The sequence below is a fragment of the Callorhinchus milii genome, unplaced genomic scaffold, assembly GCF_018977255.1.
Source record: "Callorhinchus milii isolate IMCB2004 unplaced genomic scaffold, IMCB_Cmil_1.0 Scaffold12, whole genome shotgun sequence".
NCBI lineage: Eukaryota > Metazoa > Chordata > Chondrichthyes > Chimaeriformes > Callorhinchidae > Callorhinchus > Callorhinchus milii.
In genome coordinates, this window is record NW_024704753.1 from 1431934 (window position 1) to 1452420 (window position 20487).

The following is a 20487-nucleotide window of genomic DNA, read 5'->3' on the forward strand; positions in this document are numbered from 1 at the left end:
TTTAATAGAGAAAAATGATATTTAATACCCTGAACCTAACAACACAGTCGGGGTCGAGTACAGTATGTGGAAATGAAATTGCTGGGGTGTATAATTGCTGTGAAATAATATTTAATGGCTGGGTGAACATTTTAAAAAGAGGTGGGGAGGGGGGAGAGATAAATGTGCACTTTCTCGACCGGTTTGTTGAGGGGGTGAAGCGGTTTTGCTCTCTCCGTGAGCTGTGACTGCATCAAAAAACGTTGTCTTTTTGACTGTGTTCAAAGCTTTCCATCACCGCAAACCATCACCACATAGTGAGACATTCATTCACATCAGTGGAGAATAATACATAATCTCATACATAATATATATACACTCACATTTATATATACACGTCCATATATATAGATGTATATATAAATTAGTGTATACATAACACACACACACACCTATTAACGTAACAATTCGGAGTGAGTGGTTGAAATCTGGCATTTTTGGTTTAAATTCAACCCCCACCTTTTCCAAGTATTTTGTTCCCCTGTAGTTTCTTGCAAGAAAGTCAGAGAGAATTCGGTATCAAACACTAAGGCTGCGTTTATAAGGTATTTGACCAACTCCGGAATACCCCCCACCCACCCCACCCCCACCCACCCCACCCCAGCCCCCCTCTCACCCCCTCCTACAAAATGCCACAGAAACAGGAGTAAATCTGGACCGAGGTGGAGGAGTTTCTCGCACCAGGTTCACAAACCCCCGGAATTAAACGAATTAAAAATCTTGTGATTCGAATAACGAAAAGACAGCGGGTGTCACCCACACACTCACACACCTCTCTCTCTCTCTCTCTCTCTCTCTCATTGCCAACCTCAGGTCGAAATGAAGGATAAAATAATACTAGTCAGTCATTATTATAATCCATCCGATCCGAGATGGTTTTAAAAAAAAACAGCGACGCGCGTTAAACCAAAAGCACATTCCAAGACTCCGAACGGCGTTGACCGATAACGCATTACGCACCGCTTCGATGTCACGGAAATGCGCTCAATTCGCTGCAGAGCAACGAAACGCCACCGCTTTTTTAAAAAAAATAAAATATATATATATATATATATATATAAATCTTTGCGCTGATCACATCGGGAACCAGAACTTCTGACAAACAAGTGAATCAATCCGGACTCGGTTGGGTCTCAGATCAAACGCGCTGCAAACAGTGGAGTGATGGTGTTGCCCTCTCCCCCTCTCCCCCCCTCCCTCCCCTCCCTCCCTCCTCTGATGCATTTCATTTCATTTCACGCCCAGAAGGTTATATTTGTTGGGAGTGATTTTTTTTTCCGCGCGTGTGTGTGTGTGTGTGTGTGTGTGTACGACAGTGAGAGTCAAGTCGTCTTGGTTTGAGAAAGGAGGGTGTAATCCACGCGGGTTTCAGGAGATTGTGTCAGGCGGGTAAAGGGGGGGGGGGTTGGGGAGTGGAGGGGGGAGGGGGGAGAGGGGGAGGGGGGAGAGGAGGGGAGAGAGCGAGAGGAGGGGAGGGAAGGGGAGAGAGAGGGAGGGGTGGAGGGATGAATGTTAGAGGCTACAGTCATAGGCTGTCGTGTTGGCTCCTGATGCCTCCAACCGAGGCGTAGTGAGCAACGACATGACGTGGGCGAGTTAATGATCGTTGCAAAGTCACCAACTCTCTCTCTCTCTTTCTCCCTCTCCCTCCCTCCCTCTCTCCCTCCCTCCCTCCCACCCTCTCTCCCTCCCTCCCTCTGTCTCCCTGTCTCTCTCTCTCTCTCTCTCGGACATGATCAAGCACAGCCCAGAAATCTGGGGTCACACAAAAAAAGAGAGAGAACGAATCAGAAAAGCAAAGTCCTCACGCAAGCAAAAAAAACAACAACAACTCGGACTCTTTCAGCTCTCGACTCGAGGAGGAAGGAATGCCCAAGTTCTCTCGTGAAAAAATAATTGTGTCTGCATCTTGAGAAAAGAGAGAATATTCTATCCTCTCCTCTCTCTCTCTCTCTCTGCTTCCCTCTTCCTAAAGAAAAGGGACCTTCCCCCACCCCCACCCACCTTCCCCCACCATCTCCCCCCACCCCTCCACTTCCACCCCACCCCCCCCCCCCCCCAAAAAAAAAGCAGAAGGAAGAAATGAAGTTATTCATCGCCTCGGAATGAACACATCACTGACTGTCCACGCGTTGACTTTATTGTGAACTCGTGGAAGTTAACGGCCATCAGTGGAGGAACCCAAACATCTCGTCGCCTTTCCCTCCTCTCCTTTCTCTCTCTCTCTCTCTTTCTCTCTTTCTCTCTTTCTATGTCTATTTGGTCGTGAAAGGAGGAGACGAGAAGGAGAAGAAAGTACACCATCAACAACAACAACAACAACAGCAGCAGCAGCAGAAGCCAACAACAAAATAGACAATGATGCAGTTCCCCCTGGAGTTGGGAGCACATTATTTGCCTCGTGAACCCATTCACGATTACAGGTCACACCGATACCGGAGCTTTATGATCGAGGAGATCTTAACCGAGCCCCCAGGCTCCGGCAAAGCCCCAACCGGGGGCGACTTACTGAAATTCGGGGTTCACGCGTTACTCAACAGCCGACCTTACCACAACCATTTAGGTAAGTGACAACAGCTCCCCTCGCCCTGGCCTCAGTTTTAGTGCATTTTCAACCTCAAAAACAACGTTGAAAAGTCTTGCTCTTTGCATCTATATGTATATCACATACACGATTATATATATAACATATATACATAAGGTTAATTCTTGCAAAGCGCCAATGTTTGCTTGACTGGAATACTGTATCCCATCAACTGCGGCCCGCGGGCCTTCTTAATTCCTTTTAAAGCACAGTTTGGAACCCTTCAGGCATGGAAAGTTGCATAAAATGCAACAGTGCTATATATATATATATATTACATATATATAAAATATACTATTATCCTGATTAGCACAGGAAAAAAACAATCCAACTCACCACTAAACAGAAATAACACCAGTCAAGTTACAACGCATATTAAACATTCACCAAAAGGCCACACAGCAAAACCAAACCAGTTGTACTCACTCCCTGGATTTGGGCTCTCAAGCGTTGAAATGACTTGCGTTTCAGTATCTAGAATCGGTTCCTGGAAAATGAATAACTTCAACAGAAAAAAAAAATGAACGTGTTTATGTGCCTTATAATTTAGCAAAATCGCTTTACCCGCATCCGCCTGGTTTGGGACTCATGCAGTTGATTGAAAAGTATTCTCAATCCCAAACACAGTAGAATAAAAAAAAATCGCAAAGCCATCCTGCTTAGATACAAAGGGCAGCATTGTGTGGCAAACGTCAACGTTTTTCCTTCACGATTAATGTCTCTTTCATTACAATAATCCTCGCATTTGCTACAGCGCCTTATCACGTCTTCCAGACGTCTCAAGGCGCTTCACGGGATATACCGTAAAGTGAATTGACTGCATATTTTGTGGATGAAACACGGCAGCCGGTTGCAGTCGCGGATTGAGTGACCAAATTATTATTATTATTATTATTATTATTAAGGGATCATTACCCCCATCTCGCGAAATGATTTCTGATTTCAAAATAGAAATAAATGTATGTTTTTTAAATAAAAGTTGCGATCAATCCAAGGACGCGATTGCTTTTCAAATGCATCCAGACTGCGTGAGTAATGTGAACTACACACTCGATGGAAAATGAATTAGCGAATAGTGTGCTAACTCGGAATAATTTCCTGTTTCCTACGAGACAAACTGGTTTATATAAAGGGCCACTTCTGTGGGAACTTTGCTCCACTTCACAGTATTTACGAGTTGTTACTAAATAAAATTATACTCAGTGCTCAGTCTAAGGGAAGGTCGATAATTTCCTGTTTCCTAAAGAGAACGGTCTGCAAAAAAAAAAAAAAAAAAATCCTTTAAAAAGAAATTATTTATTTCCCACTGTGATAACCAATTGTAACTCTTTTAATTTTTTTTTTGGGGGCGGGTGGGTGTGTGAGGGAAGAAATCAACAGCTTTCTCTCTCTCTCTGGAAAAAAATAAATCAACATGGTGCTGGATATACTTAAGCCTTATATAAATATATCTGATACATACAAAAAAAAACTATGACCATTTTTTTAGAGCGATCGTAAGGCGTTAAAACGAGGGACCGATTGAGATGTCCCTATTGAAAGGGGGGGGGGGGGGGATTACTGGCAGAAACAACCGAGTGACAGGCTGACTTGACGTGCAATTACAGATTTTAGTGAGAAAGACAGGATATTTCAGCTTATGTAGATTTCACAGCAGTTGAAGCTGACACTGCACAACACACACACTCTCTCACTCTCTCTCTCTCTCTCTCTCCTTTACGCACACAATCACAGAGTCGATGACAGGTTTAATACGAGCGCAGTTGATGGAATATTTATTTCGGTACCAAATGCTGGCGGTGGGTGACTGACCCTCGTGTCCTCTCTGTTTGGCAGCTGGCCTGAAGTCGGACCACACCGGGGTCTTTAAATTCCCATTGGGCCCCATCTCCTGCAGCCTGACCTCTCCCCTGGGTTCGGCGCTGGTGTCCGGGGGCTCGGGTCTGGCCGGCAGCGGGCCGGGAGCTCCCCATCTCCCTCTGGACTTGCACCTCAGGTCCAAGCTGGACCAGGGTGGACCCGAGGCAGGGAACAAGGCGAAGAAAGGCCGGAGGAGTCGCACAGTCTTCACAGAGCTGCAACTCATGGGGCTTGAGAAACGCTTCGAGAAGCAGAAATACCTATCGACACCAGACAGGTAAACACTGCCACACGAGTAAAGCCTTTTCCCCTTTGACGGGCACTGTGCAACACATCTATTTGCAGACACACAGTCAGAAATCTAATAAAACATGGGACGAACCCCACTGTGCATTATCCCGCTGGAAAATAGGTGGATTTAGATACACAAGGAAGCAAATTGTACCTGGAGATGACAGTGGACTCGATGCAGTCTGTTTCGGCGCTTGCATTTCAAAATAATAATAATAACAATACATAATAGTACATAATAAATAATGATAAGAAGAATTCAGGAGCAACGTTGGCTTGCGCAGCGAGCACTTGAGGGAAAAGTGCGTCCGGTTGAAATTTAGCAAAAATATATTCCACCTCAACAATAATTCCACCGCATTCCTGTGCGCAATTGGCGGCCACGTCCCGCCCGCAAATCGCACAGTAATTTCTGTGAAAACGCGTTGATGAAAGCGCGACAAAGGCTCTGTACCCGAATGCAAGTGCCATCATCATTATATTATCGTTATTATTGTCAGTCAACAGTTCTCGGAATAAGTGAGGGCGAGTCAATAACACACCAGAACCGAGATCTGTTGCGACAGTGTGTGTGTGTGTGTGTGTGTGTGTTTCTGTCGAGAGAGAGAATTAAAAAAAAACCCACTCGCGCATTTTTTTCCTCCAATTCGTGAAACATTTCCAGAACCAGGATTTGACAAACGGTATAAAATAAAAATTTCGAAGCCTGTTTTCCTTGAACTTTTTTTAAAAAATCTTTTTTTTTCTATATAAAAAAAACACACAGCAAAGCAACTTGAAAGTTGAGAAGAGAATATATATATATATATATATTTGCAGGAACAGAGGAAATCTCTATAAACCCAGGCGGAATGTCTCGCTCTGTAAGCGCTACCAGTTTAGGCTCATTCCCTTCCACTTTCCCCACATCCTTTCATTTACACACACCCACACACACCCACACACCCACACACATACACCCACACACACACCCACACCCCCACACCCCCACACACACACCCACACACACCCACACACACAGAGTGTTTCTCTATTTGTGCAAACACGTGTTAAATCTCTCGTAAAAGCGATTGTGGAATCTGCTTCAAGGCAGTATATATATATTTTTTGGTATAAGTCGTGTATTCTATGTTCTATGTGTTTCATTGCACGTCTCGTTACCTCAATGGTACCTTGTTTTTTTTTATTATTAATGGGTGTGGGGGGAATAAATGCCAGGGCTTTGCAAACCCCTTTCTCTCTCTCTGTGTCTCTCACTCTCTCTCTCTCTCTCTATATATATATATATTTAAAAAAGAACTATTTTATAGTCCAACTGACCATCTTCCCCCTCCCTCCCAATCTTAAACTGTAATGTTTTTTTTCTCTGTAAACTCACTCAGCTGAGATGTAATGAACTAACTAACTCTAAGGTGGCCACATTTGGACAATTAACTGAATCATTTATTATTTAACGACCCGAAGTAAGATCACAGAACAACAACCTGCACTCATATAGCGCCCCTCGTGTAAGGCAGCGACACAGAGCGCTTATAACAGACATCTATAACTCCCTGTATAAGCTATATAATCACATAACATATATATATATATACTTTTTTTAAAATATAGAATAGATTTAGCGGAGTCGTTGGGTCTCAGTCAACTACAGGTGAAAACGTGGTACCAGAACAGGAGAATGAAATGGAAGAAAATAGTAAGTACAGTATTTTCTGACCCTTTTTCTGCTCTCAGTTAAGAAATGACACTGCATTGAGCAGTGGATGGGGTTTGGTTCAGTTTGAAAACAAAACGCTTTGGTCGCTCAATCCGCGACTGTTTGTGGGGACGCTGCTGTGCCCAATCGGCTGCTACCAAATACACAGTCACTCCACTTCACAGTCTATTCTGTGAAGCGCTCTGAGAGGTCGCGAAGACGTGACGAGGCGCCGTATCGAAGCGTAAAGGTTATTCTGACGAGCGCTGCCTTCATTTTAAGGTGTTACAAGGCGGAGGGTTGGAATCCCCTACAAAACCCAAAGGCCGTCCTAAAAAGAACTCCATCCCCTCAAGCGAACAGCTCTCGGAGCAGGAGAAAGCCAAGGAAGCCGAGAAACAGGGTCGGACCTCTCCCTCTCCGTCTGAAGTGAACCAGGAAGAGTGAAGCTGGCAATGATGGGGATGCTGTGGTTTGTCGTGGAACAAAAATAAACTCGTCTGTGTGTACTCTACCCATCGGGGAAAGGTACCAAACATTAGTGACAGACAGACAGACTGACAGACAGACTGACTGACTGAGGGAGTGCAACTTGTCTCCTGAACTTGACTCCTCCGCCTGAACTGAACTGAACTGAACTGAGATGGTGACAAAGCAACACAAGTGGAACTTACTTACACTCAGACTCTCCAACGTTGGCTTCACCCAACCCTGGAGATGGCAAACTCTCTCCCCTATCCCCACCCACCCAGACTCCAAGCCGAGGGGACACTTCTGTCCACACCCCCAACCCCCCCCCCCCCCCCCCTCCAGACTCTTCGTGAAACTCATAGAAGAAAAAAGAAAGAAAAAAGAAAGAAACTCATGGCATTTGGTGGAGCCCCGGAACCATTTACGTTTTGCCCCCAAAACTGGAACTGCATTTCCAACCTGTTATGGACCGGGTTTCAGTCTGGGACCAGGACCAAGGAAGGCAAGTGGTCAATGAAGAAACCGAGAACTTTTTTTTTTTAAGTGATCGTATTTCCCTTTCCATTTGTACAATGTTTAGAATATTCTAGAACCTTAAGGCACAATTTTGGCCCCTCTGACAATTAAAGATCAGAATCGAAAGTAAGTAATTTCGTGTGTATTGTGGGGGGGAAATAAATCGTTATAAAATACCAATTCAATCTGCTTCCCCACCCATCAGGACATTGGCTATTCAGGGCAAAGGCCACTCATATTTTTTTTTTTTAACGTGTACAAATCCTGTGGTGTCTCATTTTGTCAAATAGTTTGTGTGGTTTTTTTCACGGGGGGGTGGAGGGAATGACCAAAAAGCCATTTGATGTGTTAGTATTCAACGCAGTGAATACCACTGGAGCGCATTCGATTTGTACTAAAAGTTACAACAAAGAAAAAAAAAAGAGTATTTCATTGCATTAGGTGCGAGAAAGGGGCAAACGGTGGCTTGAAGTTTGCCAATTGTGGGCATCTCAACCCCACAGCAGAAAGTGGAGCCAAAGAATTGTTATCAAATAAATGTGTATTTTTAAAATTTATATTTCTCTATATACCTACCTTTACACAGATATAAGCAATAAACGTTTAGTCAGCCGTCGTATTTATATTTTATTTTAATGTGTTTTTTTTTTTTTCCCCCCTTTCTGTTTTGCTTTCTGAGTCGGGAAATCGAACCGTTTGCTGAACGGCGGTGTTATAAAAAATACACATTTCTCACCATACCTGCAAGTGTGATGGCACGATTAATGCTCGCATTTAGGTTATTTTACAGGGTTGCCTTTTGCCGAGCGGATCCGGTGTTTATGTGGGAACGAATCCATTCCTTTGTTTGCTTCCTTCAACAGTTCTTTAGAATAAAACATCGAGTTTTATTTTTTTTTGAAAAAAAAGGCGCATTCAGGAGTAAAACAGTTAGAAAAAAACATAAATCGTTTCTCTAACTCTCTCTCTGTCTCTCTCTCTCTCTATATATATATATATATATATTTTAAAAAAAACATGCGTTTGAATCAGTCAATCTCTGGGTTAATGTTTGCCCTCTTTCACATCGATAGACTCTGCCTTTGTAGGTTTCCTTTCACGAAGCGGCGTAATTCTCGTCTATTCGCTGTTTGCGAATTACTGGGTCTCTTATCCGCTGAGTCTGGCTGGCTGGATTCCTGGTGTCAAATGAGAAATTAATAGCTTCTAATTTACACTCTTTTCCCGTCCGTTTCTTATTTGGGAATGAATCGGGCATTCATTCAGTCGGATATATATATATATATATATATATATATATATATATTCCGACCCATTAGAAGCAGCCTCAACTCGTCACTAAATGCCTGGTTGGCAAAGCGTACAGTAATAATAATAATAATACTTGCATTTAATGCGGTGCCTTTAAAGTCCAGACCTCTCAAAGCGCTTTATAAAGCAATTGCTGTCAAGTGTAGCGACTGTATATTTGTAGGCAAGTAGCTGGTTATATCAAATTATGATGAGATATATTACAGGGGCATTTTTTGGTGTGCAATTATATATATATTTATATATATAAACTATTAAAACTTAAAACTATTAACCAGTTTGTTGCCCTAACATCCGAGGACAGATCTTGGAGTCATAATTAATATGTGGAACACAGATGGTCATCAATACTGCAACCGTTTGAACGGCCAATTGGACTAATGCAAAGGATCACTGTTGAAGTGTATTCCGGGGCAATGGATCTCTTAGTTATTGAGTGCTGTTAAACCATCTAAAGACCCCACTGTCAGCCCCAAAACATTTCACACAGGATAATAACATGGGATCTCTCAGCAAAACAAGATTACAGAAGGCCCAGAAAAAACGACACTTTCTTTTCGTAGCTTTTTTTGGGGGTAATTTCTCTCTGTCTTATTTATCAACGTTTTAGGAAAGCGTTCAATTATTTTTTATTATTATTATTATTTTAAGTCAGTAAGGTCAAGATAACGCGTCTAATTCATTCTCTGGGGGTTATTTCAGAGTTTTAGAAGGTAAAATCGGATTTTTTTTTAAAAAAATGTTTTTTTTCCGTACGTACTTTTTTTTTAAAAAAAGATAAAACCCCAAAACAATTTACACGAAAAACGGGAAGAAATGCTTAGTTCTGAATCCGCAGCATTTATCAAGTCAGTATCTTTACAGCCACGGAATGTCTTTCCCTTTTTTTTAAATATAAAAAAACCTAACCAGTTAATTCAAATATTTTGAAATGACATTGTTAAATAGGATTATTTCAAATATTTGGAAGCAACTCAAGTGGATATTTGGCTAACGGTGTTCGTTTTATTTAACTATATATAACTATAGAGGCGTGTGGGTGGGTGTAGGCGACCAACAATATTAAAAAGGACTTGTATATCCTCAATTGGATTTGGGAGTGGAGATGGGATGAAATAGCAGAACAATTTGCTACCAGTGTGGTGATATAAACGCACGGATATAATAATTATTATTATAGCAGGAATTACTCTGGGAGTTCAATTTTTTTCCCCCCACAGACAGTATTTTGCTCTCAGACTGACTAACGTGAGGGGATGGATTGAATGGTGGATGAACCGTCTCAGCACAGTGCGTTTCAAGCCATTTTGTCCCCCCCCTTGAGTGTCAGATAATAAATAATAATCCTCTCACTGATCACGACGTTGAGACGTCTCAAAGAGCTTCACGGGGTGTCCTGTGATGTGAAGTGGCTGCGCATTTTATGAGCAAAAAAAGGCCATAGTTTTCCCAAACAACGACGACGCAGCAGAGAGGAGAGTGCAAAACTGATGCAGAAATAGACGCAGACAGATTTTTCATTGCTAATCTGCATTTCAAACCACCGTGAGTTACCAATACTATTGCTGCAACCGCTAAAAAAATAATCATTGCACTTGAATCCGACGCCTTTTTCGCGTCGAAAAAAGATATTTCTTGCCGGGATATTGGGTGGAGGGGAGTCGCTGTGCATTACGCAGGTTTCTGCACATTTTATGGGCATTCAAGACCAAGACACGGAACACATAAAAGAAAAAATCGGCCCTTTTTTGCACAGGGAATAGCACAACTCCGGATAAAAAGTGTTGTCAGAATGGGAAGAAATGCTAATTAGAATAACAGACAGTTTACCAAATTGTAACTGAGAGAACAGACGAGAGAGAGAGAGAGAGAGAGAGAAATAAATTGACATAATCAGCGAAAAAGATGACACGACATTTTCGCTCTGAAAACGACACGTACTTTTTTTTTCCAGAGGGAATCACTTTGTCCACACATAAACATGTTCGTAAGGCGACTTCCTCTCTGAAAAACATGTGTCGTTTACAGAGCGAAACATATCATTTTCATAAAAATCACATTAAAAAATGTGCGCAAAACCACACAGCCATTAGCACTGTGAATATTAATCATTATTGTTAATGTAATCGCTTCCCTAAAGTACAAATGTTCTGATAGCAAACGGTGGGGATGTTTTTTTTAAATTTCTGCTACACTAACGGATTGGGCTTTTATTTAAAGCGACAGCTGTAAGAAATCGACCAAATGTCTCTCTGTGGTACATGAATTTGTCAAAAAGTAAATAATAATAATCCTCGCGTTTGATTGCAGCGCCTCATCGCGTCTTCGAGACGTCTCAAAGCGCTTCACAGGATACACTGTAAAGTGAATTGACTGTGTTTTTTTGTGGGTGAACTTCGGCAGCCGATTGCGCACAACTGTATCCCACAAACAGTCGTGGATTGAGTGACCAAATTATTTATTTGCATATGGATATATTAAAAAAAAACAGTATTTTTTAAAAGCTAATCATTTTATATAATATCTTAGAGGTGGTCAGACATACCCTCTCGATTGTTGAACTTCGAAAACAAATAAACCTATTGTATAATAACAAACAGTAATAATAATAATAATGATAATAATATCTTGCATCGAACGGGAAAAGCGAAAGAGCCCAGAATTGGGATAAGAACCGTATGGACTTTACCGACCGATAGAAACTGAGCGATAAAAGAGGTTGAGAAATAATTAGATAAACACAGTACCGTTTCCCTTAGAGCTGTGTCGAGTGCAGAGTGTGTGTGTGTGTATATACATATATATATATATATATATATTTGAACACCAGCAGACAAGGAAATCCAGAACCCCCCCCCCCCCCCAAAAAAAAAAAAACAGGTTAAACGGTGTGCGTTACAGGTGTAAAAATGGGTGTAATTGACATGTGTGTGGAACCACAACTGTATGCCTTCCTGTGATGGTTATCAGATGAGCGACTGAGTCTCTCTCTCTCTCTCTCTCTGTGTGTGTGTGTGTGGGTGTGAATTCAGCCTCAGTTGCTTAATCCCCAATACATTGATCTGCGGAGTGAGCAAACCCCCTCTCTCCCTTCCTCTCTCCCTTTCAATTGCCGACAGTCTGGCTCTCTGCGTAAAACAAAAATACTTAACTAGGCAAGAAATTTGTAAATGCATGAAAGACTTCCAAAAAAAAACCAGATGACCTCAGAGTAAATGCACCCTCCGACCTTCCCATAATCTAAGCAATCCCAATCTAATAGCTTTAAACCTGTCCCAATTCAATGGGATATTCCAAAGCTTTATTTACGCAGCATTCAATGTTGTCTAAACTCTTGCAAATGTTTTAATTGTCTGATACTCCCTCGACTTTTCTTGACGTGAGATGTTAGGTGCACGAATCCCAGTTTTGCTTTGGTGAAGTTTCATACTTTTTTTCGTTGAAACAAAACTCTTGGAACCCTGCCTTCTTTCAATGTTAAACCAAATGTTTTTTTTTTGTTTTTTTTTTGGGGGGGGGGGGGAGGGGGGTGGGGGGGAAATGAGGATAAAAGGGGTAGAGAATCATTCAAAACTCAACATTAGAATTCAGATCGAATCGTCCAAACTTGTCACACAATCCTCCTGAATGGGATGGCCACATTGATTGGGGAAAAAAAGCCAATAAAAGAGTGTCCCACTAAGCAATAATGTCTAGAATAAGGAGGAACACACATGTTAAAATTAATGCCATGGGATGATTAGGTTAAACGGCCAATTAACCTTCCATTTCAATGGAGAAATTTATCCTAATTTGATCTAATGGCTGAAATTATTAGTACCGCTGTTGGGTTGAACGATTGCCAGGATATAATCTGTTATCTGTTTGTGTGTGTGTGGTTTTTCCTCCCCCCACGCCCAAAAAAAATAATCAGATAACAGCTTTGTAATATAGCCTAAAGATTTTGCTCAGCGTAGAAATAATTTAGCACACGCTGGACTGGGTTTCTAACCTTACTCTGGAGTTCACGTTGATTCGCATTTTTCTTGCCAAAAAAAGGTTTGGAGCCACAAGATATATATATATATATATACAAAGGAGAGTTTAAATAATGTTTTAGATTGCTTCTGCCACCCCCCCCCCCCCCCACCCACATAAACACCAACACACCACACACACTCACACACACAGACTCACACACACTCCTCCCACACACAGACTCATACACACACACTCCCCCACACACTCCTCTCACCCCCACCCCCACTCCCCCCCCCCAGACGCACATTCCCACCCCCCCCCACCCCTCTCTCACACACACAGACACCCCCCCACACACCCCTCTCTCACACACAGACACCCCCCCCACACACCCCTCTCTCACACACAGATACCCCCCCCACACACCCCTCTCTCACACACACAGACACCCCCCCACACACACACTCCACACCCCCCACACACACACCCCTCTCACACACAGGCACCCCCCCCACACACACACCCCTCTCACACACACAGACACCCCCCCCCCACACACCCCCCTCTCTCACACACACAGACACCCCCCCCACACACACCCCTCTCTCACACACACAGACCCCCCCCACACACACTCCACCCCCCCCCACACACCCCTCTCTCACACACACAGACACCCCCCCCCCACACACACTCCACACCCCCCCACACACCCCTCTCTCACACACACAGACACCCCCCACACACACCCCTCTCTCACACACACAGACACTCCCCACACACACCCCTCTCTCACACACACAGACCCCCCCCCCACACACACTCCACACCCCCCCCACACACCCCTCTCTCACACACACAGACACTCCCCACACACACACACCCCTCTCTCACACACACAGACACCCCCCACACACACCCCCCTCTCTCACACACACAGACACCCCCCACACACACCCTCTCTCACACACACAGACACCCCCCACACACACCCCTCTCTCACACACACAGACACCCCCCACACACACCCCTCTCTCACACACACAGACACCCCCCCCCACACACCCCTCTCACACACACAGACACCCCCCCCCACACACACCCCTCTCTCACACACAGACACCCCCACACACACACCCTTCTCTCACACACAGACACCCCCCCACACACACCCCTCTCTCACACACACAGACACCCCCCCCCCACACACCCCTCTCTCACACACAGACACCCCCACACACACACCCCTCTCTCACACACACAGACACCCCCCACACCCACACACCCCTCTCTCACACACACAGACACCCCCCACACCCACACACACTCCCCCTTCCCATCAATCAGAGCTAAGCTACAGTTACCACCAAGTAAGTTCCTTCTCAGCAGAAACTACAGCCGATCAGTCGCTGCCCTCTTTCACAGACCCACAGCTTTTCAGAAAAGGAAGGTTAAAAAAGCTACAGAAACGTGTGGACTGAAAAAAAAACATTTAAAAGGTCACACAGAAAAAAAAACCCTCCAAAAAAGCGCTCCTGGTCATAAATAATTCAACTTAACCCAAGAGAAATGAGCTTAAAAAGGCACAAGGGATGTGTAAAGGGCGGTACTTTGCAAAGGTGAGAGAGTGTCTGTGTTTGTACATTTATTTATATATATATATATATACACATATACACACACAAACACAGAGAACTATAGGGAAATCCTTCTAAGTCCATTGAAAAAATAGTGATTTGTTTCTTCTTCCACGTGGAGAAAGATTTAATCTGTTCTGAGCATCTGTAAATTTAACGCTCGTCTTTTTTTTAAATATATATATGTATATATATATATCTATATACTAAAAAAAATTGTTACCCTGTGTTGGTAAAATCCGCACTGCCTTCAGCCTGTTTTTAATGTGCAGGTTATGTGCAGAATTTTAATAAGTACTATAATAGTATTGAAAAGAAAAAAAGAAGTCACATCGTTTTAAATCGTTGCTGTCCTCTTTCCAAGTCATTAATTAATGTCAGGGTCTCTCGGTCAAATGAGTGAGTGGATTTCAACAGAGCGATGGGGGGGGGGGGGGGGGGAGGTGGGGGGGTAGATGGGGGTCTACATTTGTTTTAAACTGACACCTGGACCAGGCGGTGAATAGCCCAGTCGTGAGCAAGTTAGTATAAACTTTATTCATCCTTTAAAGTATATAATATATAGATAGATAAATAGATAGATAGAGAGAGACACACATATACACACACACACAGTATAATGTTGGACAAGACGCCCAGACCTGTGTGTTGTATGTGGACTATATGTTTTTTGCACTGTAAGCATTGCCTCTGAATCCCATTGATAGTCCCTGTGCGATGCATTGGCTGGTCCCCCCCCCACACACATACATACATACATACACACACACACACACATACATACATACATACACCACCCCACCACACTCCCCCCCCACCACACACACACACACTCCACCCCCCACAGCAGAAAAAATAGTGCACCCAGTTTCCAAAGCCAGCTGCCACCCACCCACCCACACACCCACCCACCCAGCCAGACACCCCCCACCCCCCCCCCACACACACACACAACAAAATGTACAACAAATTGGGAAAATGGCCATTAGTGAAATGCGCTGTCGAACTGCGGTGTTTACCACACAGCGCTCTGCCCTAACAGCACAGCACGGACGATACCTCAGAGAGCAACTTAACTCCATCCTGAAGCTTTTTAAGACCAAAAGGCAATCCAAAAATCCGAGTGAGGAAGTGTTCACTCTCCCCCCCCCCCCCCCTGTCAAGCGTTCACGGTGTAATTCCACACACAGATCACACCAATCATCATTAAATTCACAGTCTGGGCTAGTGCTCCAACTCAGTACTGGGGGGGGGGAAGGGGGGTGCTGAATTTCCTGAGGCGCTGTTCTTTGGGCGAAACATACAGAGGTCTTGTGTCTGCCAGCGCAGGTGTACGTTAAAGATCCTGTGAAATTATTTGAAAGAGTAGGAAATTTCTCCCTGTATCGCGGCCAACAATCTTACGGGTAGATTAGTCATTTCATGGTTACTGCAGTGGCCGCCTACAGAAAGAGTCACTACACTTCACAACAATTACCTGTGGTGTATTTCGAGATCTTTCAACATTTAAGTGAGTTACATCAAACGGGGAATCTATTTGATCGGAGCTCGCGGACACCATAACCGTTAAAAATTGGTCACTCAATCCACGACTGTTTGCGGGGACGCTGCTGTGTGCAATTGGCTGCCGCGTTTCGCCCACAAAATATACAGTCAATCCACTTTACAATATATTCTGTGAAGCGCTTTGAGACGTCTCACCGACGTGATAAGGCAGTATATCAAATGCAAGGGTTATTATTATTATTATTATTATTATTATAATGAAAAGGTGCATATTAATTTTTTGGTTGAAAGGCAGATCGTCAATCTGCGCCTAAAGTTTTGAGTGATCCCGAGAATTCAGACGTTGTGGTTATGTGGAGAGACGTGAAAAGTGGGGACGGTTTTCATTATAACAGAGAATGGTAAAGGTTGTGGGGATACACTTGATGTTTTTCCAAACGATGAATGACTTTGACAGGAGAAAAGGAGAGAGAAAGAGAGAGAGAGAGAGAGAGAGGGAGAGAAACTATTTCCACTGATCAGCAAGTTTGCAAGAAGGGGACATAAAATGAGGTTCATCACCAGAACAAAAAAAATAGGATTTGTACAAGAGTTAAACATATATGGAGTTATTTGACAAAGTTGTTTGAATATGGATTACATTACTGCAAGTGCCTGTTGAAACAACATCCATAACTGCATTTAAAAGGAAATTGGACAAGTAATGAAGAGAAGGCTTCAAACACACACATAATATATAATAGAAACATTATACTCTATATATTAGTAATAATCTTTACATTTGGTATGGTGACTTTCAGGATATACTATAAAGTGTGGTGACTGTGCATTTCGTTGGGGCATATATTACAGTTTTACAGTACATTTTACAATGAAGCATGAATAAAATGAATTAAGTGACTTTTTAAAATTAAAGTTATTTGGCAACCCATCCTCTCGAAGCAAACACAGTGCTATTAATTCCCTTCACCGTGACGAACAGAAATGTGACGTTGGAACCAACATGTGCCAACTTCTACCACAAGTCGCTGAGAGTGACTCGGTCACAAGTAGCAACCAGGGCTCCGGGACAAACTCCCAACTCTTTTCCAATTGTGCACGAGATCTCTAACATCCACCTGGAGGGCCAGAAGGGACTTTGGTTTAATGTCTCATCCGAAGGACAGCACCTTCGACAAAGGAGTGCTGCTTAAAGGACTGCACCGGTGTGTCAGTCTGAACTGTGAGCTTACAGACCCCTGATGTGTGGTTTAACAACAACAACAACAAGGTACATTTGTATTGTACCTTTCATGTCGGGAGAACGTCCCAAGGAGCTGGACAGTCAGGGATTTGGGCTTAAACCCCCAAATCCTTGACCCAGAGGCGAGTGCGCTATCGACAGTGCCAGGCTGAAGAAAAATCTAATGTGATGCTTACAATGCTCCAAAGTAATGACACTGAGATTTCTACATACACTCGGCACCCGGTCAAACTTTATAACTCAGTTCTGAAACTGGAGCTGGGAGGCTTGAGCGGTCTCGAGTGTTGGGGAAACTGTGGAGCTCAATGGTCGTCAACACAGGAAGTGTATCTGGTGTGAGTGCTGCACTGCGACAGAGTTTTTTTGTACGTTGTTTAAAATAAAACAGTTTGAGAACCATTTACTGGCCTCCAGCTCCGAGTTTTACAACCCTGTAATCTGCTCAGTCAGCAACGCTCCAATAATAAACATGAACACAAACACACTTTTAATCTCTCTCCCCCTCCAGCCCCCCATCCCGCCCCCAGGAGGTCAACTAGTTTTATTTTGCTGGTCAACCTTGTGTGGCGTATAGTGAGTGAATTCTCATGCGACTCTGCACTGAATGGAAATTCTGACATGGATGAGTGCCTTGACTTGTTGTATGTTGGGGTCATTAAAAGTGGATTCGTAAATCTCACCCTAATCTAAAGAAGAGAGTTTGTCCTGGAGTCCTGTCCAACAATCCCTCAAATAAAATTGGTGACTCACTGCACGGCTGTTTGTGGTGCACCGCTGTGCGCAATTGGCTGCTGCGTTTTGCCCACAAAATACACAGTCACTACACTTTACAGTATATTCGGTGAAGTACTTTGAGACGTCTCAACGACGCGAAAAGGTGCCTCATCAAACGTCAAAGGAAATTTGGAGGAAATACTAATTGTGCTTTGAATTACATCACATCGGGTGGGGAATAGGAGGTGAGAGAAAAGGGATTAAAATTTTATTTGTTCCCGAGAAAACATGGCAGGATAACAAATTGCCAGAGGGGAAAAAAAGTAAACAAATATCCCTCCCCTCAAAATAAATGCACACGGCAACAAGAGACAGGTTTCAAAGCTGCCGGTCTGAATTCACTTCCGCATGTTATGTGAGCATGCACAACCCATTTCTGTTCAACTGCTAAATTGATTTATTATTGAATAAAATGTTGTTATTTATACAAGACATACCCGAATCTGCAGCTAGCTGCCAAGAACCCCCTGGCAATGGAACTTTAAGCTCGATATAGCAATTGACTTATTCTTCCATTATACCGTAACATTAAAGGTAATGCTTTTGACATTGAGTATTTACTCCACTACACGACCAGTTAATGAGTCAATTTAGCACATGTTTGACTACAATTGGACCGTAGTGAGGTCGATGACTTGGCTTATGTGCAGAGCTATTTGAACGTGCAATTTACACGATTAAACTTCACAACAAAGGAACAGACGGAATTACGTTTGGAACTTTTGTTTAAGAAACATTTCCTGATGGGGGTGGGGTGGGGTGGGGGGACGGGGGGAGGTAGTCCCCCACATTAATACAAACCCAAGGTTTCTGTTCCATAATTTAATTTGCCCTTCACACAGGGTAGCGTCTCGGAGCGCTTGATTTATTTACCCTTCTGGATGTTGTGGTGTGAGCCAGCGAGTGATGACAAGTGAGGGTGTGGTGGGCGAGTAGGAAACGAGGTACATTGGGATTGCTTCCTGCGCTCAGAGGCACTATCTAAAAGCCATTACTGGATGATATCCAGCTTCAACTCATTCTTTTGGTTTAAGTGACTCAGAAGATGGGTTATTGCAGTTTATGCCGATCATGTCATTACACGCATTTTATGTCTTTGGCACAGTGGACAGGTCCCTGGGGGCCCGCGGGCGGAGATGGGGGCAGAGGATTAAAGAAGCTTTGGAATCGGTGAATCATGTTATCCTTATTTGTTAAGTCTGAGAGGAATCACACTAATGTTCAAGCCATTTCCCCCTCAGAAGACGCAGCTGTTTGGTATTGTAGTCGTCATAGAGTTTGTAATATTTGATGATGAAATGTATTGGATCCAGCGAACAACAATAACACATTTTTTAGCACGATTACGCAACTAAATTTTACTCACATTCCACCACATGCTGAGGTTATTAGTGATCTCTGGTCAAAGGATCCAACGCTTTGAGATGTCTGGAAGATGCGATAAGGCGCCAAAACAAATGCTAGGAATATTATTATTATTAGAGAACAAAGTGCTCCATCAGAGGACGGAGCTCAGAGCCTCTTGACACAAATTCAGGATTGCTGACAAAAATACACCACAAAATTTGCTTTGATATAGCGCCTTTCACATCAGGACGACATGCCAAAACACTCACACTCAGCCAGACGCAGTACTTTCCGGGGCATGAGACACAGTTAAATCAGGGGGAAAAAAGGGAAAAGTGGTTGTAAAACCCTGATGGCCATATTATTTTCACCCATCCATATATTCCCCTCATCCAGCACCAATGCAGAGTGGAAGGAAGCTTTGCAAAACATAAGGTTCCCCTCCTCTACCTCCCCCACCCCCTGCGCCCAAAACAAAAAGAGCTTTAGACATCCGTCGTAAATAGTGGCTTTGCCAGTATATAAAACGTAGAGCTTGACTGCCCTCATGGGGTCTGCAACCTTCATACGAATCTGGAAACTGCTGCTCCCTGGTTAATAACACGTCCACAATACAGAGACGCAGCTCACACGCGCACACACAGCGCGCACACACAGCGCGCACACACAGCGCGCACACACAGCGCGCGCACACAGCGCACAGACACACACACAGCTTATTAATTCATCCAGAATACAGTGACCATCACGACACACTGGTGTATTAACTCATCCCAAATAGGAATAGCAAAACACACTGGTTCTTAACATGGCCAAAACAACAACAGCACAATACACCACACTGGTTTAGCACTACACGCTAACAGGCGGAGGTACAAAAAAGACCTCCTCTCTTTTTCACAGGAGAGCATCATCATCATAATAGTAATAATCCTTGCATTTGATTTATAATCCCGCCTATTTGATGTCATTCGACTATTGTTCAGGCTCATCGTCTCTCTCAATAGCCATGTTTCCCCCTCTCCCCCACTTATTCCCCCCAACGCGTGTTGGCGGGACGGGATTTAAGCCCAGAACTGCAACGAGTGGGACGCAAGCCTGGTTTGTGAACTCCCATTTTCATTCCTCCCCACGTTCCCCCTTTGCAAATGTGATCTTCGTCGAGACACCCTTTAAGCCAAAAAGAAACCGCGCTCAGCTTGCTATACTGTCGCCAGTGACCCACTGGCGGTGCTGGAGAGGGGAACCTTAG

The 20487-nt window shown here is 43.6% G+C and overlaps 1 protein-coding gene across 1 annotated transcript; it reads left to right on the forward strand.

Annotated features, from left to right (window-relative positions):
• Positions 1-2110: 2110 nt before the first annotated feature.
• Positions 2111-7595, forward strand: barx1 (BARX homeobox 1). The gene is made up of 4 exons (XM_007903353.2): positions 2111-2602; positions 4460-4760; positions 6386-6470; positions 6753-7595. Exons 1-4 carry the CDS (start codon positions 2398-2400, stop codon positions 6915-6917), a joined length of 756 nt encoding a protein of 251 aa, XP_007901544.1. The 5' UTR covers positions 2111-2397; the 3' UTR covers positions 6918-7595.
• Positions 7596-20487: the final 12892 nt, after the last annotated feature.